Consider the following 24577-nt stretch of genomic DNA (forward strand, 5'->3'; position numbering starts at 1 on the left):
ACGCCCCGGGGCCCCCCGGGAGCCCCTCACTGCCGCCCCGAGACGGTGGCCGAGCGGGCGGGCGCCTAATTCTCCCGGAAGGGTTATTCTCTCGCTCTATTCTTATTTTGGGGGGAGCCAGCGAGACAGCTCCTTTTGGGGCGCGCTGGTAAGGTGGGAGGGGGTGGGGGCTGGACGATCTGATTCTTTCGCGTGTGTGTAGAAGCGGCCGCTGCCGCGGCGGAGACGACAACAACTTGCTCGTTTTCAGGTTGGGTTAACGGCATGGAGAACAGTCACCCCCCCCACCACCACCACCAGCAGCCCCCGCCGCAGCCCGGCCCTTCGGGCGAGAGGAGGAACCACCATTGGAGAAGTTACAAGTTGATGATTGACCCGGCTCTGAAAAAGGGGCATCATAAACTGTACCGCTACGATGGGCAGCATTTCAGCCTGGCGGTGAGTAGCCGGCGCGCCTCCCCGCCGCCCCCACCCACCCCCAGCCGAGCCCGGGGCGCGGGGGAAAGGGTTCGAGCCGCCCAGGGTCCCCCCCTTCCGACCACCGGGCCAACTGTCAGCCGGGTCCCCAGTCCTGGAGTTTGACAAGTGCCTGGAGAAGGGGGTCTGCCCCTGCCCCTGGGGAGTGGGACCAGCCCTCCCATTCCGCCCCGCCCCCCCATGCCTCCCTACAGATGTCCAGCAACCGCCCGGTGGAAATTGTCGAAGATCCCCGGGTCGTTGGGATCTGGACCAAAACCAAGGAGCTGGAGCTGTCGGTGCCCAAATTCAAGGTAGGACCCCTCCCCCCGACCCCACGGTCTTCCCCCCCACACACACACTCCCCGAGTTCGAAAATAACGCCAGTCCTGACCGAGCCCAGCCCGATTCTGATTTCCCGCCGTCCACGGCCGGCCGGGGAAGTTTTGGCGGGGAGGGGGAGATGTCAGCGAGAGGGGTGATCCCTCTGGGCTACTGTAAACAGAATAACACTCAGTGAAACTGTAATCCAGGATCTGATACAGTGTCCTGCCGGCCCAGCTGGGGGCTTCGGGTCCCCACCTGGCTCCTGCCAGCCCGGCGGCTCTACCCCGGGACCCGCCCCCCTTCTCAGCCTTGTGGCTTAAGGGGGACAACTTCCTAGACCCAGGGTTCGCCCCTGATCCCGCAGCAGGGAGAGGAGGCCGGAATGGGGGGTGGGGAAAGAGAAACTGTTTCTTTTTCCCCTTTCCTTTCGAACCCAGAGGACTTCCACGTTCCAAACGATTTAATCCTCCGCTTCCCGGGCCCGCCCGCGTGCATTTTTTTTTTCCAAAAAAAAAAAATATATATATATATATTTTTTACCTTTCATTGTTTTCCACGGGCATGCGAGTGGGGAATGTTGTGTTTCCCTTCGGTTTCAATGTTCTCCAAACTCCCTTCCCCCTCGTCCCTGCCAGATCGATGAGTTCTACGTGGGCCCGGTGCCTCCGAAGCAGGTGACATTTGCCAAGCTGAATGATAACATCCGAGAAAACTTCCTGAGGGACATGTGTAAGAAGTATGGGGAGGTGGAGGAGGTGGAGATTTTGTACAACCCTAAGACCAAGAAGCACTTGGGCATTGCCAAGGTGGTCTTTGCGACCGTCAAGGGAGCCAAGGAGGCTGTTCAGCATCTGCATAGCACTTCAGTCATGGGCAATATCATCCACGTGGAGCTGGACACTAAAGGTGAGTGGAGGCCTGCTTAGGACAACCTACCGCGGGGGAGGTAGGGCAGGCCCTGTCACTATGACTCCTTTCCCTCCCAGAGCCCCTCTTGTAGTGTTGGGGACCCCCCACAACCCTATTTTTTTTTTGCCCCCTCCTGAGGGTAGAGTCACGTGGAGCTAAATGTGTTGTCTGTTGCTAGGAGACAAGCTATAATTTACCAAATGTGCTGTCCTTGGCTACTGCTTGTACCCCTAGGGACCACCCAGAGGCTTCCCCACCACTGACACCCCTGCGGGCCCCTCTCTGAGCCCTGGTGGCCTGGGTTTAGGCAGTCCCCAGTGTTGCCATCTGGGTTAGGGGAGGAGGCAGGGTTTGTTTATTTGTGAGGGGCTGAGGGAGAGCCGCTAGAATGCCTTTAAATACATAAAGGGTAGGTCCTTCAACTAAAAAGAGGGCCCTCCAAGGATCCAGGGTCCCAAACCCCCCAGTGCTACCCCTTCCCTCTGGAGGTGGAAACCAATCTGGGCCCAGAGTGTGGTTTCATTGATAATGTTCCGATAGAGCTGGGCGGGCTGCTCTGGGTGCTCAAGGGTTGACACTGTGCCTTCCCTCCTCTCTCTTAAAGAGACAGCAGCACCTCCGGTGCACCGGAATCCCGCTCTGTACTCCCTCTGAGCTGGCTGCTGGGAGAGTGGAGCTGGAGAAGCCACCCTTCCTCCCTTAGGTTCTTGGGAGGAGAAGCTGGATGCTGGATAGAGGGGCTTGTAGGACTCTAGGGCATCCCCCAAAGTTTGCCTGTGGCCTCTCTAGGGAAGTTCCCACCAATATAGAAGAAGGTGCTGGGTGCCCTGAGGAGCAGCGTGCCCTGTGACTGGACAGGCACTGTTGGGTCCAGTGCCTCTTGGGGTCTCCTGGGAGATACTGCCTGGGAGGGCTTCGGTCGGCAGCTTCCAGGAGTTCTGAGAGCACAGGGTTTAGGGGCAACCAGGGCATACCAAACCCAAACTGGAAAATCCAGACCCTTTTTTTTGCTTTTAATAATGAATACCTGCTGACTGGGTCTCTAAGCCCTTGCTGGAAGGTTGTGGAGGGATGCTGAAACTGGGTGGGCACAGTTATCCCACAAAGTCTTGCCAAGCCTGTACCTAGTTCTGAGTTTCCTCAGGGCACAAGCCCAGGTTCCTGCCTAAGCCACAGCACCCCTCTCCCTCCCTCTAGTATCTCAGTCTCTGTTGGGGGCGTACAGACCCTTTCAAATCTACATATCCCTTGGGTGGCTGCAGTCTGATGTCTCTCTGAGAATTGAATATGGAGCCCTCTCCCTGTCACATGCCCATTTCATTTCTGAAAAGGGGAAAGAAAAAAAAAAAGTGGGAGGCCCTCAGAGACTGCCAACTAACTTTGTATTTCGAATTTCGAGAAAGAGACCACTAAAGTGTAAAGTGTAGCTCAAGGAATGCGTCTCCTTTGCATATGTAAGCAGCTGCTTCAGAGGGCTCTATAAATATCAATAATCTGGGGCCCCCTGCTCTGTAGAGGCCTCTCTCTGCTGTGGGGGGAGGGTTACCAGACAGGGCTCTGTGGGACTGAGTCCCAGGCAGACCTGGGGAGCCTCGGGAGCCTGGTCAGAAGAGGAGGCCTGTGGAGTTCACAGTAATGTGGTGCTAGAGTGTGTTTTACAAACTCTGCTGGTCACCTGGCCCCAGATAGTTAGCAACAAACTGTGGCCTCTGTGTCGCTGGGTCTCTCCACTTGCTGTAGGCTCTGGCTGTTAGGGAAGACCTGACTCTTTGTTTGGGTGCCATGGCCCAAGTGACAGGAAAAGGCTTTGTGTTGGGGTGGCATTTCTGTTTTGGGGGGAGTCCCAGTCGCACAAAGGATTAAATTCTGAACCTTAAGGTCAGAAAAACCATACAGTTTAGCAGCTTCGTTGAACAGATAGGACTTCTCAGTGAGGTGCAAAGAGAGGTGGTTACCTAGTCAGGGTCACACAGCTTCCCAGGCGTGGGGGTCTCAGGCACAAGGGGCCCACAGGGAAGCCAACCTGTGGGGTCTGCCCCAACCTGGGGCCTCCCTCAGTCCTCTCTCCCTTGCCCTTCCCACAGGGGAAACCCGCATGCGGTTCTACGAACTGTTGGTCACGGGCCGATACACGCCCCAGACCCTCCCAGTGGGTGAGCTGGATGCTGTCTCTCCAATCGTGAACGAGACCCTGCAGGTGGGTAGATCACCATCAGCACCCCCCACACACACACTCACACTCATCACCAGCTTCTGGTGTGCCCCCCGCCCCCACTTCACCATCTCCAGCGTTGGACTCCAGAGCCCAGGAGGGAAGGGAGCCTGGCCTTGCCCAGGCTGGGATTCCCAGAGACCCACAGCCTACGAGGGCTTACTTTGTGTTGGTGCTGAAACGCTGCTGTGTCTGATGTCCTGTGCTCTGCTCTACCCCTGCCCCCAGAAAGCGGAGTATAGGTCCCTCTTTCCAGAGCAAGACTGACTCCTTACTCAACCACTGCCTTCCACCCAGACCGCCCTCACATGGGGAGATTCTCAATCAGCCCTTCCCCAACAACTTAGCTGCCTTCAGGAGCAGCTTTGCCAGAATGAAGCATCTTTTGCTGACTTGCTGGGTTGTCCATTAGGCACTTTAACCATGTCATGCTGTTTAACTCCTAAAACACTGGGAGACTGGAGGGAACAGGGCCCTTGGCCACCCCCTCACTCCCCAAACCATAGTTCTGCCTGCTGGAAGGTCTTCGATTTCTGACAGTCTGAGACAGGAGCGAAATCCCAGTTCAAACCAAGATGTCAGATCTTCTCTTTTCTCTGCTTTAGGGATTATAAAAAATCCTCAAGGTTCCTTGAGGATAACCGGATATCCTAAGATTAGAGAAAAGTTAGGACCATCCAGAAACTCCTCTTCAATCCCCTGCCCCCCCCTTCCTTTTACCGTGCTGCAGTTCTAGCGTGACCACCTTGGCTCTGAGATCCCCCGAGTGAGAGGGGAGAACAGCCCCCTCCCACTGCAGGATTCCCCCCAGGGATCTCACACACCGCTGTCCCTCTCTTTCTCTCTCCCTAGCTGTCAGATGCTCTGAAGCGCCTCAAGGATGGTAGCCTAGCCGCCAGCTGTGGCTCCGGCTCATCCTCTGTCACCCCCAATAGTGGTGGGACACCCTTCTCCCAGGACACTGCATACTCCAGCTGCCGCCTGGACACACCCAACTCCTACGGACAGGGCACGCCGCTCACGCCACGCCTGGGCACCCCCTTCTCGCAGGACTCCAGCTACTCCAGCCGCCAGCCCACACCCTCCTACCTCTTCAGCCAGGACCCCGCAGTGACCTTCAAGGCCCGGCGCCATGAGAGCAAGTTCACAGATGCCTACAACCGCCGTCACGAGCATCATTATGTCCACAACTCCTGTGCGGTCACTGCAGTTGCAGGGGCACCAGCTGCCTTCAGGGGCTCTGTGGACCTCCCGTTTGGGGCAGTCAGCGGCAGTGGGGGCAGCGGTGGCCCTCCGTTCAAGGCCCAACCACAGGACTCGGCCACGTTCGCCCACACCCCACCACCTGCCCCAGCGACCCCCACTCCTGGAGTCACGTTCAAGTCAACTTTCTCTCCGTATCAGACCCCGGTGCCCCCTTTCCCCCCACCCCCTGAGGAGCCCGCCACCACAGCCACCTTTGGGGCCCGCGACAGCGGGGAATTCCGGAGAGCACCTGTGCCCCCACCCCTGCCACCCACTGAGCCCCTGACCAAGGAGAAGCCAGGCACACCGCCTGGCCCACCACCTCCTGATGCCAACAGCATGGAGTTGGGTGGCCGGCCGACCTTTGGCTGGAGTCCTGAGCCCTGCGACAGTCCAGGCACGCCTACGCTGGAGTCATCACCTGCGGGGCTGGAGAAGCCCCATGACAGCTTGGACTCACGCATAGAGATGCTGCTGAAGGAACAGCGCACCAAGCTGCCTTTCCTTCGGGAGCAGGACTCGGATACGGAGCTGCAGATGGAGGGCAGCCCTATCTCCTCCTCCTCCTCCCAGCTCTCCCCACTGGCCCCCTTTGGCACCAACTCCCAGCCAGGCTTTCGAGGCCCCACACCGCCCTCCTCACGCCCCTCCAGCACCGGCCTGGAGGATATCAGCCCCACGCCACTGCCCGACTCAGATGAGGATGATGAGCTTGACCTGGGCTTGGGGCCCCGGCCCCCTCCGGAGCCAGGCCCCCCGGACCCTTCTGGTATTCTGGGCCAGACAACTGAGGTAGCCTTGGACCTGGCTGGAGACAGGACCCCAACCTCAGAGAAGATGGATGAGGTACCACCATGTCTGTCCACCTCTGTCTTGGATCGGTTTTGTCTATCTTGTGTCTCCCTCTTTCCTCCTCTGAAACATTACCTCCTTAGGACAATTAGCTAAAACACAGAAGCAACAGGGTTAGGGCAGCTAAAATAACAGGTCAAATACAGAGAATAAAAAGAGAATGCAAAAAGCACCAGGGGCTGTGATTGAGCTGCTGGTTTGGCTCTGAGCAGCCTAGCAGCCATAGAGAGAAGGGAAACATGACCTGGTTCTGTTGCTCTCCTGTTAGGTATGGGAAGTTGAGACATTTCCTAGGGATCAAGTCTGACTTGAGCTTCTTGGGTAGGAGTTTCCTGAGACCCCAGATAGTACGGACTGTGGTAATGGTTCTGGATCCCCTCCTCTGTTGGGTGGCTTGGGGGTGATCAGGGCTGATCCTGACACTCAGGCTTATTTGGGGAGAGGGATTAGCCAGAGCATTCTTAGGCTAGGCCAGGTGGGAGCTCTGGAGTACTGTCTCCCAGAACCTAGTGCCCTCTGAAGAGATGGGAGGCCATGGTGGGCAGGGAGGGCATTGAAATTCCCCTTAGCCCTCTCCCTCTGTCTCCAGGAGTGAAGGATTTAAGGGTTAGCCCAGGGGGAGGGCCACAGCCAAAAACAGGCAAAACTGACCATTCTCCAGCGCTCCTCACCCATAGATCCTCATCTGGGGTCTTATTACCCAAATCTCCAGCCTCCAGGTTGGGGTGGGGGCTGCTGTGTGCTGCAGTCCCTTGGCGGGAAGGATTAGGTCACCTTCCCTGGGTTCTGCTCCTCCCCATTTCTGGTCCAGGCACCTGTCCTGGCCCTCCCAAAGACCTGGGTTGGAACCTGTGCGCCCAGCGGGCATGAGCAGCCAGGGACTTAGACAGAGCTCTGTGCCCCTGTGGGCGGCAGGAAGGAGGGTCACCCCCCTTCCCAGGCCCTTTGATTAGGCATGTTTGGCTGCCTCAGGGAGGAACAGAGAGGAACTTGGCCTGCCCAGGAGGGGACTGCAGGTGGCCAGTGCTCCAGAGGGCCTCCAGACGGTTCTAGGGAAGTGGTTTCTGGTGCCAAGGGGTCTGAGCAGGAGGAGGTGACAGGTGTGCAGAGGTGGGGGGCTGAGAGCCCTGCCATTTTCCCTCTGCTACCTGCGGTGAGGGGATGTTTACCAATGCTGACTGGCTGGTCCAGGACTGGGAAGCCCGGAGTAGCCGGAGGGACTGGGCTCTCCCATCTTGTCACTGTAGGGAAGGGGAGACCGAGGCCCAAGAAAGGTGGTGTTGGGATGCCCCAGGACATTAGCCCTGGGAAGACCACAGTACTGATAACGTCCAGGCTGGCCCTCGGGAGCCCCCTGCTGGCAGCCTGGAGAGCAGCACCCGGGCTCCTCCAGACTGAACGGGAGGCTGTCCCACCCAGCTCAGCCTGAAGACTCCGGAGGGAGAGCAGGGGGCACCGCTGAGGGCCATTCCCTTTCTTCACAGAGGCTGGTGGTTAAAAGTTCAGGCTCCAGTCCTTGAGCCTGGAGACCCAGCTCTGTCACTTACTGGTTATGGGACCTTGGGTAAGGCACTTTCCCTCCCTGAGTCTTAGTTTCATCGTCTGTGAAATGGGACGGTGGAAGTACCTGCCTCACACTGTCTTCGGCTTAAGTGAGGTGCCGCGAGGGAAGCTCCAGGCCCGGCGGCGCGGGCTGGTGCTGAGCCCTTCAGCGCTCGGCTAGTTCCCGCTGGTTCTCACCCCCACCCCCAGGCGCCGGAGGGGCGGAGGGAGGGGCAGGGCCGAGGGCTGGAGCGCAGGATCCGGGTCTCCTTGCGATTGGCTGGCCGCGGTGCCGGCTTAACCCTCCGTGTGCTGCACTCGCCTAGCTGGGCGCTGTCCGGGACTGATCTCCCGGGCTCTGGCCCTGAGAATCATGATGAGTCTGCCAGTCTCTCCTCCAGCAAGTGCTTGCGGACCCTGAGCCTGGGGAGGGAGAGAGTGTGTGTATGTGTAGAGGGGGGTCTAGCAAAATCCAGAGCTTGCTGCCGCTGCTGAAAGTTTGGTATTCCTCCTCCCCGCGGCGCTCCCCCCCTCCATTTCCCTTTGTGGACTCGCTCTCCTGAAGATCTGACCTCTAAGCTTACAGCCTCTGCAGACGCTGCCCCCTCAGCCTTCAAATGCACTCCCTGTCTCTTCCAACCTGCAAAGGCTCTGTCTCCTTAGCCAAGTTCATCTAGGGCAGGTCCTGACTGAGCCTAGTCAGCTCTTGTCCTGACACTAGAGCCTGGGGGCGATCCAACTCTCCTCTCCCCGACCCCTGCTCGGCCTTTTCACTCCAACTCTGCCTTTTCACTCCAACTCTGCCATGTACACCAAAGTGTCCCCTTCCAGTTCCAGGCCTGTGTGTCGAACTTCCCAAAGCCCTGTGTCCTGGTGTAAAGGGGCCGTGCCTATTTCAGAGCTGGGGTCCTCCCCGGCTCCTCCCCTGTTCACCTGGTACCGCTGAACCCAGGGGATCCATCCTGAGCTTGAGTGCCAGCCTTCTTTCTGACTGGCTGTGCCTCCTGGGCCAGTGGCTTTGGGGCTGTTTCCTCACTTGTCAGAGGGGTTGGAGTAGACCCCCACCTTGCAAGGTAGAGTGCAGACAAGAAATGAAACACAGCACTCAGCTCCACACTGGCTCACGCTAAGTGTGCAGTCTCAAGACTAGATGCGAAGAGTAACTAAGGAAAATAAGGACGTACCTCCTGTTTATACGGCCTTAAAACTGCTAAACCTTGTTGCTCAAACGTCACCTTGGCCATCTGGCCCTCTCCGCCTCAGTGAGGATGGCAGGCTGATGGGGAGCGCAGGTTGGGGAGCCACTTACTGGTTTGAATCCTGGTCCCATCTCTTATTGGCTCTGTTGGCTTGGGCAAGTTACCTAAGCTTTCTGTGTTCCAATGTCCTCGGTAAAAGTGGAGATAGCAGATCTACCTTGTAGAGTCGTTCTGGGGACTAACGGAGTTAATATATATATCAAGTCCTTAGAAAGATGATCAGACGTCGAAGCACTGTAGCACTTTAGTATTACCTTTTCTGAGTACAAATGGAAATAGAATCTCTCAAGCTGACAGAATCTGCTTCCCTCTTCATACCATCTCCCTCCCCAGCTTCCTTTTTCTCCATGGTGGGCTGTGTATTTCACATCTTCATTCTGCTTATCGTTCGCCTCTTCCCTCTAGAAGCTTAGCTCCATGAGAGCAAGGATTTTGTCGGTCTTGTTCACCGCTGTGTCCCCAGCACCTCGAACAGTGCCTGGCCCACAGCAGGTGCCAAGCAAGTGTTTGTTGAATGAATGAATGAATCCTCATAAACTGTGAGGCAGGTCCTAGGATGCCCATTATGCAAATGGGGAAACTGGGGCTTAGCAAGGTTCAGTGACTCGCCACATGGTCCAGAAGGGAGGGGACCAGGATCTGAACCGCAGAATCCATGTTGCTCCTGAGTCTTGCGGAAGGCTTGTGTGACTTTTTGGTGTTTGGAAGGGTTCCACGAGCCAGCTTGGCCTCCCGGGCTTAACCTCACCACTCTCTCCTGGCTCTCCCTGCAGGGCCAGCAGTCCTCGGGAGAGGACATGGAGATCTCGGATGATGAGATGCCCTCAGCCCCCATCACCAGCGCCGACTGCCCCAAACCCATGGTGGTGACCCCAGGGGCGGCAGCCGTGGCGGCCCCCTCTGTGCTGGCTCCGACCCTGCCGCTGCCTCCGCCCCCCGGCTTCCCACCATTGCCCCCACCCCCACCCCCACCCCCACCACAGCCAGGCTTCCCCATGCCCCCACCTCTGCCACCGCCCCCGCCCCCACCGCCCCCGGCCCACCCAGCTGTGACAGTGCCCCCGCCCCCCCTGCCAGCGCCCCCGCCCGGTGTCCCACCCCCGCCCATCCTGCCTCCGCTGCCACCCTTCCCTCCGGGGCTGTTTCCCGTGATGCAGGTGGATATGAGCCACGTGCTGGGTGGCCAGTGGGGCGGCATGCCCATGTCCTTCCAGATGCAAACGCAGATGCTGAGCCGTCTGATGACCGGCCAGGGCGCTTGCCCCTACCCACCCTTCATGGCCGCTGCGGCGGCGGCAGCCTCAGCTGGGCTGCAGTTTGTCAACCTGCCGCCCTACCGGGGCCCGTTCTCCCTGAGCAACAGCGGGCCAGGCCGTGGGCAGCCCTGGCCACCCCTCCCCAAGTTTGACCCGTCGGTGCCGCCACCAGGCTACGTGCCACGCCAGGAGGACCCACACAAGGCCACTGTCGACGGCGTCCTGCTGGTGGTGCTCAAAGAGCTCAAGGCCATCATGAAGCGCGACCTGAACCGCAAGATGGTCGAGGTGGTGGCCTTCCGGGCCTTCGACGAGTGGTGGGACAAGAAGGAGCGGATGGCCAAGGTAGGCAGCGGGTGCGGGGTGCCCCAGGGTGGCCGGCCGGCCCCTCCCCCCCCCAGGTGTGTTCTTGGAAGCAGCGCTCCCTGTAACCCCAAGTGGGACAGTGAGTGTGACTTCGCGAAGCTCGTGTGTCGACACAGATGTGCACTTGCCACGTGCAGCCTGCTCTGCAGGTGGGGACGTTGAGGTTCAGTGAGGCCGAGTGGAGCGCTGGCGGCGTCTTGAGCCGTGGGCACAGAGCGCAGCCAGTTTTGTGGGAAGGAAGTATCAGTTACGGTGTGGCTGTCCCTTTTGAGGGAAGGCAGGCTGCTAAGAGAGGGCCGCCCCGTAACCATGGTGACAGTCTCCTCCTCTCTGGCACCCCAGGCCTCACTGACCCCAGTGAAGTCAGGTGAGCACAAGGACGAGGACAGGCCAAAGCCCAAGGACCGCATCGCCTCGTGCCTGCTGGAGTCGTGGGGCAAGGGTGAGGGCCTGGGCTACGAGGGCCTCGGCCTGGGCATCGGGCTGCGCGGGGCCATCCGCCTGCCCTCCTTCAAGGTCAAGAGGAAGGAGCCGCCAGACACAGCCTCTTCTGGTGACCAGAAGCGCCTGCGACCTTCAACCTCTGTGGATGAGGAAGATGAAGGTATGTGCATCTCTCACCTGGTGCTGGGATCTCCCCCAATGTTTCCCTAGCCCGGGTCAGACACCCCTCTCTCTCCTCAGAGTCAGAGCGTGAACGGGACCGGGACATGGCGGATGCCCCTTGCGAGCTTACCAAGCGGGACCCCAAGGGTGTGGGCGTGCGGCGACGGCCAGCCAGGCCGCTGGAACTGGACAGTGGTGGGGAGGAGGACGAGAAGGAGTCACTGTCGGTGTCTTCATCATCATCGGCGTCCTCGTCTTCGGGCTCCTCCACGACCTCACCCTCATCCTCGGCCTCCGACAAGGAGGAGCGGGAAAGCACTGAGGAGGAAGAGGAGGGAGAGGAGGAGGAGGAGGAGGAAGAGGAGGAGGAGGAGGAGGAAGGCCCCAGGAGCCAGGTCTCTTCCTCCTCGACCTCATCCACGTCAGATAAGGTACATTTGGGTTGGGGAGGCCTGGGGTGCTGTGCCAGGTGAAGGGGCCCCTTTGGCTGACCCTTGCCTCCCATCCCTCTGCCCCAGGATGACGATGAAGACAGTGATGAGCAGGACGAGTCTGAGAATGACGATGAGGACATTGCCCTGTCGGAGGCGAGCGAGAAGGAAGAAGAGGACTCAGACGGAGGTGAGCAGCGCAGGCCGAGGCACCAGTCCTGGCCCAGGGCCCCCCTGCAGAGCAGAGCAGAGCCTGAGCAGCTTTTAGCAATACTTTGGGGGCAAGATTTCTTGCCTTCCAAATGTGAACTCATTAAAATGCACACACATGACATACTGCACAATTGCACTTATATTAACGTGTGCAGAATAGGTCAGTCCATGGAGACGGAAAGTAAACTAGTGGTTGCTTGGGTCTGAAGATGGGAGGACAGAGGGGCGGTATCACACTAAAGATGTTGGGTTTCTTCTCGAGCTCGTGACGATGTTCTAGAACTAGAGGTAGTTGTACAACATGCAAATGTACTAAATACCACTGAATTACTCATTTTAAAATGGTTTTACGTTCTGTGGATTCACCTCAGTTTTTAAAAATGGTGACTGGTTGCCACATCTAAGCGCATGTGCGCGCACACACATGCACACGTCCCCCAGATAGCTGAGGGCCACGTTGAGCCCGGGTGCCACCAGTTTAAGAGCTTTGGTGAAGCATCTGGCTGGAGCACAGCAGATGCTGAAGGGCTCCTGCCTGTGTCCCCTGCCCAGAGGAGACAGTGAGCATCGCCACTTCCAAGGCTGGAGCTGGGTCCTCCAGCGAGAGCTCTGAGTCTTCTGAGTTCGAATCAAGCTCCGAGTCCTCGTCATCGTCCTCAGAGGATGAAGAGGAGCTGGTGGCAAGGGAGGAGGAGGAGGAGGAGGAGGAGGAGGAGGAAGAGGAAGAGGCAGCAGCAGATGAAAGTACAGCTCCCGCAGCTGCCGACGAGGACTTGGAGGAGGATGTGGCCACGGGGGCCCCTGTGACAGAGTCCTCGGTCATGGAAGAGGAGGTGGACATCGAGGCTGAGGATGAAGCCCCCGAGGAGCGGACGCCCATGCCGGAAGAGCCCCCCTTGCCTGTGTGTGCCGAGGAGCTGGCTAGCTGCAAGGAGCCCCCCGAGGAGCCGGGCCTGAAGCAGGAAGGGGCCAGGTTGCGGTCTCCAGAGCCCCTGGCCGGAGAGATGGAGGCCCGGCCCCCGCCGTCCCCGGAGCGTACCCCAGGTAGCACCTGCGGCCCCCGGTGGGGTGGTGGGGATGGAGGCAGGATGTCCTCGCTGACAGAATGAGCCCAGGCTCCTTTGCGTAAATTGCTCAACCTTCCCGAGCTCCGGTTTCCTCACCTGTAACATGGGATCAATGGATAGTGTCTCCCGCATGAGGTCATATGGGAGGACAGGGTGAGGGGACATAATGTGCCAGCATGGGGCCTGGCACCTAGCCAGAACTCCAGAGAGTCCCCTCAGGGCACTGCTGCTGCCCCCAGCCCTCAGTGGCAATAATTCCCCACTGGCCCATGAGTCCTATGGGATGCTCCCAGGAAGGTTGGGGGGGCAGCCGTGTGCATGGTCATTTTAGTGACAGGCAGGTGGGGGAGGCTTTGGGGTACTGCGCCAGGTGAGAGGGGCCGTGGACACCACTGCCCCCTCCATCACCTTGATGGAACTGCGCAGAGCATACTAAAGGCTCTAACATACTGTCTAATGGAACTTTCTCCAGTGATAGAAATGTCCTCTTTCTCTGCCCTGTCCAATACCATAGCCATTAGACCCGGTGTTGCTAAGAGTACTTGAAATGTGGCAAGTGGAACTGAATTTGTAATGTTGTTTAAGTTTAATTTAGATTTACATAGCCACGTGTGGTTAGTTCGTACCTCTGATAAGTCCTTCAGGAAAAAAACCTGTTGTATTTTCTTTAATTCTGTATAATTTGGCTACAGAACCGCAGGTCTTTGAGTATTGTCATAGGTACTTACTAAGCCTACGTTGTACCCCCGGTACTGTTGTAGGCACTGGCAATACGACAGTGGGCCAAACAGACAAAAATATCCGTCTTCATGGAGCCCCCATTCTAGGGCAGGGTGATAAATGAGAGCAGATGAGCTAGAAAAATGTATTATATGACAGTGGAGATAAATGCTAGGAGAAAGGCTCTGTCTGATAAGTCCTGCAGAAAAGGGACTTGTTGGATTTTATTCAATAGCAGAGCTCGTTTTCTTGGTCCACGGGACATTTCCTGTTCACAAGGACACCATTCTAAGGACATAATGTCAGAGGCTAGCAACCATGTCTCCTTATGTCTTTCATTTATTCCACCGTCATTTATCAAGCACCTACTGTGTGCCTGACACCACTGAGAAGCCTTGAGTAGTTTAGCTGTAGGGGGACAGTCCCCATACTCAGAGAACTCCAGGGGGCTCAGAGGGCTATGAGGGCAGGTATTAAGCACATAGTAGGGCAGCATAAACAGGGCACTGCGAGATGTTTGAATCGCATAGTAATGGTCTGGTTTTGCCCACCTCTTTGCAGAGGATGACCTGGAAGTGGAGCCCCCTACGCTGCTCTCCTTACCCCTGCAGCCGCCGTTACCACCCCCTCGACCGCCCCGGCCGCCTAGCCCACCACCAGAGCCCGAGACCCCAGACCCCCCAGACCCACCCATCCCTCTGGAGCCCCCTCCAGAGGAGCAGCCCCCGTGTACTCCGGGCCTCTGTGGCAGCCTGGCCAAGTCACAGAGTACAGAGACAGTGCCGGCCACGCCGAGTGGGGAGCCCCCACTGTCAGGGGGCAGCAGCGGCCTGTCGCTGAGCTCCCCACAGGTGCCCGGCAGCCCCTTCTCCTACCCATCCCAGTCCCCGAGCTTGAGCAGTGGGGGCCTCCCCAGGACACCTGGTCGGGACTTCAGCTTCACACCCACCTTCCCCGAGCCTGGCGGGCCCCTGCTCCTGCCTGTCTGTCCCCTCCCAGCTGGCCGGCGCGATGAGCGATCTGGCCCCCTGGCCTCCCCGGTGCTCCTGGAGACGGGCCTGCCTCTTCCCCTGCCCTTGCCCTTGCCTCTGCCCCTGGCATTGCCCGTCCCTGTCCTGCGGGCCCAGACCCGGGCCCCTGCCCAGCTGCCACCGCTGTTGCCCGCGCCGCTGGCCCCGTGCCCACCCCCTATCAAGAGGAAGCCGGGCAGGCCCCGGCGATCCCCGCCGGCTGTGCTCTCCTTGGATGGACCCTTGGTCCGGCCGCCAGCGGGGGCCACCCTCGGCAGGGACCTCCTGCTCCTGCCGGGCCAGCCACAGACCCCTGTCTTTCCCAGCACCCACGACCCCCGGGCCGTGACCCTGGACTTCCGGAACGCGGGGATCCCAGCCCCCCCCCCCCCCCCTCCCCCCCCAGCCTCCTCCGCCCCCACCGCCACCCCCTGTTGAGTCCACCAAGCTGCCCTTTAAGGAGCTAGAGAACCAGTGGCCCTCCGAGGCTATCCCTCCGGGCCCCCGCGGGCGTGATGAGGTCACTGAGGAGTTCATGGACCTGGCCAAGGTTCGGGGGCCCTGGCGCCGGCCGCCTAAGAAGCGCCACGAGGATCTGGTGGCCCCAGCCTCGCCTGAGCTCTCGCCACCACAACCCCTCTTCCGGCCCCGGTCGGAGTTTGAGGAGATGACCATCCTGTATGACATCTGGAATGGTGGCATCGATGAGGAGGACATCCGCTTCCTGTGTGTCACCTACGAGCGGCTGCTGCAGCAGGACAACGGCATGGACTGGCTCAATGACACCCTCTGGGTCTACCATCCCTATATCCTAGCCGACGGGGCGCGGTCCTCGCCCACCTCCCTGGGCCCTGTCTCCCAGGACACCCACGAAGGCACCAGCACAAATCCCCATCACCTACTAAGCCGTGTCTGGGCTGCCACCATGCCAGGCTCCATATGGAGTCACCACCTTCTGTGCCAGGCCCGTCTCAGCCCCAGAGTGAGCAGGTCTCGGGGCCCAGTGTAGCACCGCAATTGTACAACATCACAGTAGCAGGGACCGGGGGGCCCACTCTAGCCCCCTCATCATCTCATTTAATCTTCCCAGCAGCCCAGTGAGGTAGGGGCTATTATTCCCATTTTATTTCTATAGAAACTGAGGCTCAAAGAGGTTAACTGACCTCCCTGAAGTCCTACAGCTATGAAGTAGCAGAGCTGAGAGTTGAACCCAGGCAAATCTGCCTCCAGCATCTGGGCTCCAGACCACGATGCTACCCTGATAGTTGGTTATTACTCTGGCCACTCTGGACAGCGCTATCCGTTGGAGCGGACGTCATCCCCGCTATATCAAACTAACTTACTCAGCAATTCTCTGTTTCAGGAAGTCTGCTAAGCACCTAAGCATATGCAGTCATTCACAGAGGCATAGTTATTGCCCCAGGTTGCTGGTGGGGAAACTGAGGCAGAAAGTGGCTAAGAAACACGCAGGGCCATGCAACTAGGTACCCCTGACGGAGCTGGGAGCATCGGGAGATGCTGTGGGGGGTGGAGCCTCCTGGAGGTTAGCCTTAGGGTAGGGAGGCTGGCCTCTGGAAGGACTGGGAGGGGCTCTCCAAGAATGTCCATGTGGCCCTTAACCCACACCCACCCACCAGCCTCTCTTCAGCTAAGAAAAAGAAACGGGACGATGGCATCCGTGAGCACGTGACGGGCTGTGCCCGCAGCGAGGGCTTCTATACCATCGACAAGAAGGATAAGCTCAGATACCTCAACAGCAGCCGCGCCAGCACCGACGAGCCCCCGACAGACACGCAGGTACTGCCATCAGTACCCTTGCCTCTGCCCCTGGCATCGCCCGTCGCTGCCCAGACACCCTGGAGCCTCCCTGGCTGCAGTGGGGGCCTGGCAGCATGGGGGCTTGTGGAGCCAGAGGGGCCGGCACAGAGGGTGTTATTCACCTGGGCGCTCAGGTTGGAAAAAGTGCGGCGAGGGTGGGAAGTGGGAGCCTCCGAGGTTTTCATCAGGGATGTGAGCCGAGTTGGAGTTGCATTTCCAGAAGGTTCGTTCTTTCCTTTTTAAATTTGGCAAATGTCTGTTGAGTGCCTGCTGTGTTCCAGGCACCGTTCTGGGTCTACAGCAGTGAACGAAACAAAATCCTCTTCCTTACAGAACTTACCTTTCAGAAGGGAGGTAGGAAATAAGTGAACAAATAAACATGGAATTTCAAGTGGGGTAAACAGGAGAGGAGGTTAGGGATTGGTGAGTCAGAGGGGTCAGAGAAGGTGACAGTTGAGCCAGGTCTGAATAGAGTAAAGAAATGAGCCATGTGGATAACTGGGAGACACCACAGAGAAGTAGAAAAAGGCTTCAATAAAAAGTTAAAACAGGAAGGGTGCCTGGCTGGTTTAGTCAGCAGAGCATGCGACCCTTTATCTTGGGGTCATGAGTTCAAGCCTCGTATTGGGTGTGGAGCCTACTTAAAAAAGGAAAAGTTAAAGCAGGAGAGGGACTCACTAAGTCTGGAAGTCACACACAGAGTGAACAGCATGTGCAAAGGCCCTGAGGTGGGGAGGATCTTGGGTGGCGTGAGAAAGGGCAGGAAAGACTAGTTGAGGCCAGAGACAGAACAGGTTATCAGGGCCCTGGAGGCTGTGGTGATGAGGTTAGGTTTGTATTCTGTGTGACAGCGAGCTGCATGGGGGTTTCCAGAGAGAGGGTGAGGGTGACGTGGCTCAGCCTGATTTTCAAAGCTCACGCTGGCTGCTATGTGGAGAGTTGACTACAGGGGTCCTGAGGGGAGACTGGCGCACAGTTGCTGCAGGTCCCAGTCGAGACACGTGGGTAGGTTCGACTGCGTTTGCCGTGAGAAAAAAGTGGCTTTGTTTGAAAGAGTATCAGGAACAGTAAAATATTAGGAAGCTGAAAGGACAGACCTGGGGGCCAGATTGTCTGTAGGGGACAAAGGAACTGGCTGGGACGTTGCTGGGTCCGGCTTGGGGAACTAGGAAGCTGGATGCCAAGCTCTGAGGTGGGAGGCTTGAGTTTTGGGGTTTGTGGAACATCCAGGTAGTAAGGTCTGTTACTTAGTTGGATTTTTGGGCCTGGGAGGGGGACTTCTGGTCATCAGGATGGAAACGTTAAGAGAGGGTCACAGCAAGGATGAGCTCACCCAGGTGAGAGCCACGGGGGTCGGGGTGGATAGACACCCACCATCTTCCCTCCTGAAAGTGGAGGCATTTCCAAATCTTCCAGCTGAGACGGGAAAGACAGCAAGTGTGAAGGGAAAGATGTGCTGTTTGCTTTACCTGGAGGACGTTGAGCACGTTCAGATTCTGGCAGGAAGGAGCAGGGAAGAGGAGAGGTGACAAGTAGGGATGGGACAGGCACAGACAAGCCCAGAGCAAGGAAGCTGGGAAGTTGGGAAGACAGGGACCAGAGCTTGGCGGGGGGTGTCGCCACGGATGCGATAGGGACACGGGTACCCAGGACCCCGGTGAGTGGGCCAGCTCCCCCCAACCGCGGGACAGCCACCCCTCCTGACCTGTCGCCGTCGTCCTCGGCAGGGCATGAGCATCCCGGCGCAGCCTCATGCCTCCACTCGGGCGGGCTCGGAGCGGCGTTCTGAGCAGCGCCGTCTGCTGTCCTCCTTCACTGGCAGCTGTGACAGTGACCTGCTCAAGTTCAACCAGCTCAAGGTGAGGCCGGGCCCCACCCAGGGCAGCCAGGGGGGCCGCGGGACTGAGACCAGGGCTTTCACCTCTCAGCTCCTTCCCTCCCCAGTTCCGGAAGAAGAAGCTCAAGTTCTGCAAGAGCCACATTCACGACTGGGGCCTGTTCGCCATGGAGCCCATCGCGGCTGACGAGATGGTCATTGAGTACGTGGGCCAGAACATCCGCCAGGTAGGCGCTGCCCGGTGGGCTGGGCGTAGGGGTGGGGGCAGGGTGGTCCAGCCCAGACTGAGGCCTTCTCCTGGCCAGGTGATCGCGGACATGCGGGAAAAGCGTTACGAGGACGAGGGCATTGGCAGCAGCTACATGTTCCGGGTGGACCACGACACCATCATCGATGCCACCAAGTGCGGCAACTTTGCGCGCTTCATCAACCACAGCTGCAACGTGAGTGCCTGGGGATGGGGCCGCTGCTGCCCCCAGAAGCTTCTGGCACAGAATCGGCGTGGCCTCCTTCCCAAGCTCTGGTCACCCGCGGGTGATGGGGGCGGGGGTGGGGGGTGAGGCTTTGTATACGGAGTCTTTCTCCCCAGAGCTTCAATTTTCTCTTCTGAAAAATGGGCATAGTGAGACCCAAGGAGCTCAAGAAGTGGTCCGCTCAGTTCATAGTTAACAGCTTTCGTTCTGGGGCAGGGGTGTGCACTAGACCTCTGTGCAGTGGCAGAAATGCTCTGTATCCGCGCTGTCCACTGATGTGGTACGAGCTGCGTGTTGGGTTGAGCACTTGAAATGTGGCCAGTGCCGCCGAGGAACTGAGCTTTTCATTTAATTTGGTTTAACTTAAATAGTGACACGTGGCTAGTGATGGTGGTGGTGGACGGCGCTGGCCCGGGGGGGCAGTGAGTGTTGGTAACGCGGGTGAGTCTCATGCTGAAGACAAACATGGGGAGCTTCCGACGGGGCAGGCGAGTTCCAGAGCAGATGCCAAACTCTTGTTTCGAGTCACGACATCGCTACTCAGCAAGTGGAACCGTAGTCTGGTTACGTAATGTCTCAGTGCCTCAGTTTCCTGATCTGGATGGAAACAGTCCCTCCCTGTAGGTTGTTGGGAGAACCAAATGTGCCCCTGAGTGCAGGCCCTCTGAGTGTGCTGACCCAGCTAGCTCTCCCAACCGTGACTGGATCATCACCTGGGCCAGTAGGGACTTCGTCTTGCCTCTCCTATGGGATCTGAGGGTTTGGAGGGATTCACCCAGGTGGCAGTGAGTGGGGCACGCATTCTGCTCAGGGAGGCCCTGGAGGGGAGGACACCTGTTTGAGGGCCAGCAAAGCAGGCAGCAGGGATGGACTAGGGGGCGAGAGGGCAGTTAGGAGATGAGGTTGGCAGGGTTGGGGTGGCCAGATCACTCAGCCTTGCCGGCAGAGCTGAGAAGTTTCTCTAAAAGCCAGGCAGGCTGCTGGAAGGTTTTGAGCCATGGGGTGACAGGAGTTCCCTGGCTGCTGGGTCAGGAGTAGATTTTCTCAGAGGACTGAGAGGCAGGGGGAGCCGCTGAAGTCCAGCCGAGTGGTGAGAGGGCCTGCCTGGGGCCGTGGCAGTGGGGGTTGGAGAGCAGTGGACAGAATCAAGAGGTCTTTGGGGGTAGAACCCTCTGGGCGTGGCCGTGGGCCAGATCCAGCATCGGTGGAGGAAGGTGGGGGAGGCGGGTGTCTGGGGGCCTGGACGCGTGGCATGGCCACTCCCTTGAGTTTTAGGTTTGAGTTTACGGAGTCAAAAATGTCTCCTGGAGCTGCCAAAGGCAGCTATTGAGCAGGTGCTTGGATTTCTGGGTCTGGAGCAGGGTCCAGCAAACCTTTTCTGTAAAGGGCCTGATAGTAAATATTTTTGGCTTTGTGGCCCAGAGGATCTCTTAGCAGCTACTTTAACTGTCATTGTAACAAAAGCAGCTGTAGACGGTATGTAAATGAACGGGGATGCCCGTTTGCCAATAAAAGTCTGCTTGCTAAAACAGGCAGCGAGGGGCCAGTGTTTGCTGACCCCCTCTCTAGAGCTCTGAAGTGAGGTCTGGGCCAGGAATAGAATTTGGGGAGTCACCTGTAGTATAAATGGAAATTGAAGCCCTGGGGAACATTTTATTATTATTACCATCATCATCATTCTTACTTAGTATCAGAGGCGGGGGGCTCCTTGTCACCCAGATAGGGCAGCCGAGGCTCGAGCAGGTGGCCAGTGGGCATGGGGTCGTGCGGCACATTTGTCAGGCCTCGGGCATGGAGCTCCATCGGGTTTCGGGGGGCCTCGTGGCGATGGGCCTGGGTGGAGTACGGGCGAGTCCTCGGCTCAGCCTCCCCTCCTGCCTCGCCCACAGCCCAACTGCTATGCCAAGGTGATCACGGTGGAGTCGCAGAAGAAGATCGTCATCTACTCGAAGCAGCACATCAACGTCAACGAGGAGATCACCTACGACTACAAGTTCCCCATCGAGGACGTCAAGATCCCCTGCCTGTGTGGCTCTGAGAACTGCCGGGGGACACTCAACTAGGCCCCGTGGAAGGCTGCCCGCGCCATCCTGGGGCTCCCGAGCGCGGACCCCAGGGCCCCGGGGCCCAGCCCCACCTCCCACCCCCATTTCAGGTGCTGTCCCCTACCCAGCGGCCATGTCAGGGCCTGGCACCCCCAACACTACCCCCAGGACCCAGCGCAGCTCCAGCCCCTCAGTGGGAAAGGGCTTCTCTGTCTCTCAGCCCACGTCTCTTTGGTTTTTTAAAATGCTCCCTTCAGGATTTTCGTTGAGCTCCAGCGTAAACTCTCTGTCCGTGTCTCTCACTCTCCGTCTCTCTGTCTCTGTCCTTCTCTTTTCCTGTCTTCCCCGTCAGCCTCTTTCCATGAATGCTGCTATGTTGTTTTGTCTTCTCTTTACTCTCTTCCTCGTCATAAGAAAAGACATTTTAACCGTTGAAATGTGAAAGCAGAATCAGAGGGCGGGGACCCCCGGGGGGGGCTGCAGAGGCCTCGGTGTGGTGGCGTGTCGGCCCACGTTCCGGAACCCCCGGGCCAGGGCGCTGGGCCAGGTGCTGCAGAGAGGAGGGGGGTCGGGCCACACGGCTCTGACCTCAGAACACTACACAAGGCCCCCTCTCTGCCGGCGGAGGTGACTCAGTGAGGAGAAGACCGCCCCCATCTGTTCCTTCCCCAGCAGCCTGGGGGCGCCATTTCCCCTAGCAGACCCTGGTGGAGCCAAGCTGGTCCCAGGCAGGAATTTCCCCTCTGGGTTCTTCCTGCCACCCCACACCCTGCCACCCCCAAAATCTTGGGTTCAATGTTTACTTTCTCATTCGAATGCCAGCAATGAGGGAGCCTCCCTGAGGCCCCAGTGTGGGTGTGGGGGCAGTGGGAAGGGTCCTGTCTACTCTCTCCTGCCCTCACCTTCACCCGGGTGGGAGGGCCTCCCAGGGCAGGCGGGTCCTCCAGTCCCGCCACTATGGGTCTCTGACCATATGCACGTGGCATTTTTTTGTTTATAAGCTTCACCCGCTTATCCCTAGCCCACACCCCAACTCACCTGGCCAGCAGCCCCCTCATCCCAAGAAGGCAAGAGCATATTTATTTTTGGAGTGAGAAGATTATTCTCCCAGAGAAAGGAAAATCTTGGAGAAGATTTTAAAACTCAAATCTAAGTCTGACAGGTTTTTTGGTTTTTTTTTCCCTTAACCTTTTTTACCCCCTTCCCATCATCCTCTTCAGGGTTTATTTCCATGGATTTTTTTTTTTTCCTGTGCGTATATAAAATCAAAACGAAGGGAAGAAATAGGTTTTTGAAGTTCAGAACCAACTTCTGTATATAGGCTGCCATAAAGGACTTTTTCTCGGGAACATTGTTTCTTGTAGAAACATGTGGGAAGACTTTTTTGCTCATTTCTTTGTATTTCCAAAAATCTCTCTCTCTCACTCACACACACACACGCACACACACACGCATACACACACACACACAAAGCAAGTCCCTCTCACCCCAGAAAGCAGAGCAGGCATGTAAATAATTTCTGGAAAGTGACTGTTGTGACCAGGAGTCATCTTCACCCAGACGGGAGAGCTCCCAGCAGGCCGCCCCCACCCTGAGGATGCAGGCCCAGGCCCGGAGCCTCTGGTATCTTCAGCTTGTGTCAAGCTTGTTATCATGTAAATTCTGTACAAAGAATTGTTATTTTTCTCTTTTTTTTGTCGTTGGTGGTTTTGTTGTGTTTTTTTTTTTTTTAATTTCTTTACCCCATGCCCTCCCTGTTTGAGATTGTGCCCACCAATTTCAAGGTTTCAAGGTCGATGAAATCGGTGGCATTAAGACACAGAGGAGGGACCTGGGCACAGCGGCGACCTTCTCTTCTGTTTGCGGTTTTCTGCCTAATTGTGCAACTGAGGAAATATTTATTTTTCACATGAGGAAATGTGTAGTTTGTAGAGATGGTTGATTTAAGTTCCTTGTGCAGCCCCCAAGGGGCTGCCTTCATTCTCACCCCTCTCCCCCGAGAAGAAGTGGAGGGGGATGTGAGGAAACCGGGGTTGGGGGCCAGCCTCACCCCTCACCCTGGCCTCACCTTGCCCAAGCGGCGAGGGGCTGCACCCTCCCTGTCCCCAGGAACCCCCCCGCCCCACCCCCAAAATGGTTTGCCATATCCAGAAACATGGCTCATTTTTCTTTCAATACCTTCATTTTCATTGAACAAATGTTTGCTTTTGAAAAGTTGGGGGTTTCTGCCTTTTTTTTTTTTTTCTTGTCCCTCCCTCTCTGCCTCTCTCCTCCTGCAAAGAAGAGAACCCATAAGTTTTAGGGATCTTTGTGCATATAGACTCTGTCATCCGTATGTAACTTGTTTTGAAGAGAAGTGTTTCCGTTGTGGGTGTGTCTTGCTGTAAATATTTGTTCATATTTTTGTGAATTCAATACTATGTACCATTGTATTATAGTAACTTTTATAAAGCAAACCATAAATATACTGACTTTTCTTACAGATACGCCATCTCTCTTGCTCTCCTCTCTCCCTCTCCTCCTCCTTTCTTTCTGATGGGGCACACACGGCTCACAGGGAGGGTGGCCTGGCTAGGCTCCGGGTAGAAGGAGCTAGGTGTGGTGTGCTCCACTCAGACTGGTGGTTCTTAAACTCTGAGCCTGTCAGGTGGATTATGTGAACTGGGCCAACTTATAGACTAGACCTTTCAAGGTTTTTTTGCTTTTCAGTTTTGCTTCTATAACTTTTCTTAAAATCTTAGGTCTAACACCGCTAAAGGTTTGCAATTAGGAAACAAGCTCAAATATCCTGTTGCTCTCACGGGAAGAAGTTGGAAAGGTGGTACCTCAAAGATGCTCACCACTCGTTTTCAGGAGACAGCCCTCTGGTTTGCATTTGAGGGGGAAGGGACTGAAAAAAGAGCCACAAGTGAAGAAGCATTAAGTGAATCTAGTGTTTGTGGTATTCCAGAGCTTCTGTGCCCCATAGGTCTCAACTCTGCCTGATCCAGTGGTGGGGTAGCCACGGGGCCCATGGAGAGTTGGTTAGATGTTGTCCACTTGCCCCTGAGAAGGACAGATGCCAAACCCCAGCCATAAGCAGCATGACTGAGAAAATGCCTGACCTCCCTTCTTACCAGGGACATGCAAATTCCACCACCAAATAGCCAGTGCTGGCCGGCATGGGGCGGGGGGCACTTGGGCATCATCAGTGTAAGCTTAAGTTGCCACAACCTTCAGGAGGAAAAATTAGATATTAACAGTTTAAAAATGCTCATGAACTTCCAGCCCAAATGTTCCGCTGCCTGGAATTGAGCCCGACAGCCACAAGCAGGCAACAATACGTACACAGATGTTCTTTGCAGCCTCACTTGTGAAGGCAGGGGAGATGCCCTCGGTGGTGGGCTGCTGTTCGGAATTGTGCATCCAGACAGGTGAACACCACTGAAGGTGGATTCGTGGGGACAGGAAAGGCTGAGGGGGAGACTGAGCCAGGAAAGAGAAAAGAGCAGCTGCTAGCCATTCTGTTCATTCAACCAATATTGTTGAGCACCTACGATGTGTCAGACGGTTCTCTAGGCACTGGGGATACAGGAGTGGAGAAGACACCCCCCTGTCTTGGTGATTGTGTTCTTGTGAGCCAGGCAAACATGAACACACGCTATGATAAGGAGAAAATTAGCTATGAGAAGGGCTATCAGTTGAGAGGGGGTGAGATTTTAAATACAGTGGTCAGGGAAGTCTGCTTAGCCCACATGTGAACAAAACTCAAAGGAGATCAGCCCCGTGGACACCTGGAGGGAGGGTATTGAAGGCAGATGGAACCGTGAGTGCAAAGGTCCTGAGGCTAAAGCTGCCTGGTGTAATTGACCAGCACGGAGGTCCGGAGGTCCGAGTGGCTGCAGCTGAATGAGGGAGGGGGGAGTAAAGGAAATGAGGTCTGAGAGGTCCCGA

At 57.0% G+C, this 24577-nt stretch overlaps 1 protein-coding gene across 1 annotated transcript; it reads left to right on the top strand.

The window, feature by feature from the left end:
• The first annotated feature begins 264 nt into the window (after window positions 1-264).
• On the top strand, window positions 265-23170 carry SETD1B (SET domain containing 1B, histone lysine methyltransferase). Its single transcript, XM_021698496.2, is given in 17 exon segments — window positions 265-438; window positions 672-770; window positions 1419-1689; window positions 3777-3889; window positions 4757-5995; window positions 9576-10403; window positions 10767-11028; window positions 11109-11461; window positions 11549-11651; window positions 12227-12718; window positions 14023-14852; window positions 14854-15277; window positions 16102-16268; window positions 18017-18148; window positions 18234-18353; window positions 18432-18569; window positions 20489-23170. Coding segments are annotated over 17 exon segments (5919 nt in total). The 3' UTR covers window positions 20663-23170.
• The last annotated feature ends 1407 nt before the right edge of the window (window positions 23171-24577 follow it).

The sequence above is a fragment of the Neomonachus schauinslandi genome, chromosome 14 (genome assembly GCF_002201575.2).
Source record: "Neomonachus schauinslandi chromosome 14, ASM220157v2, whole genome shotgun sequence".
Classification (NCBI taxonomy): domain Eukaryota; kingdom Metazoa; phylum Chordata; class Mammalia; order Carnivora; family Phocidae; genus Neomonachus; species Neomonachus schauinslandi.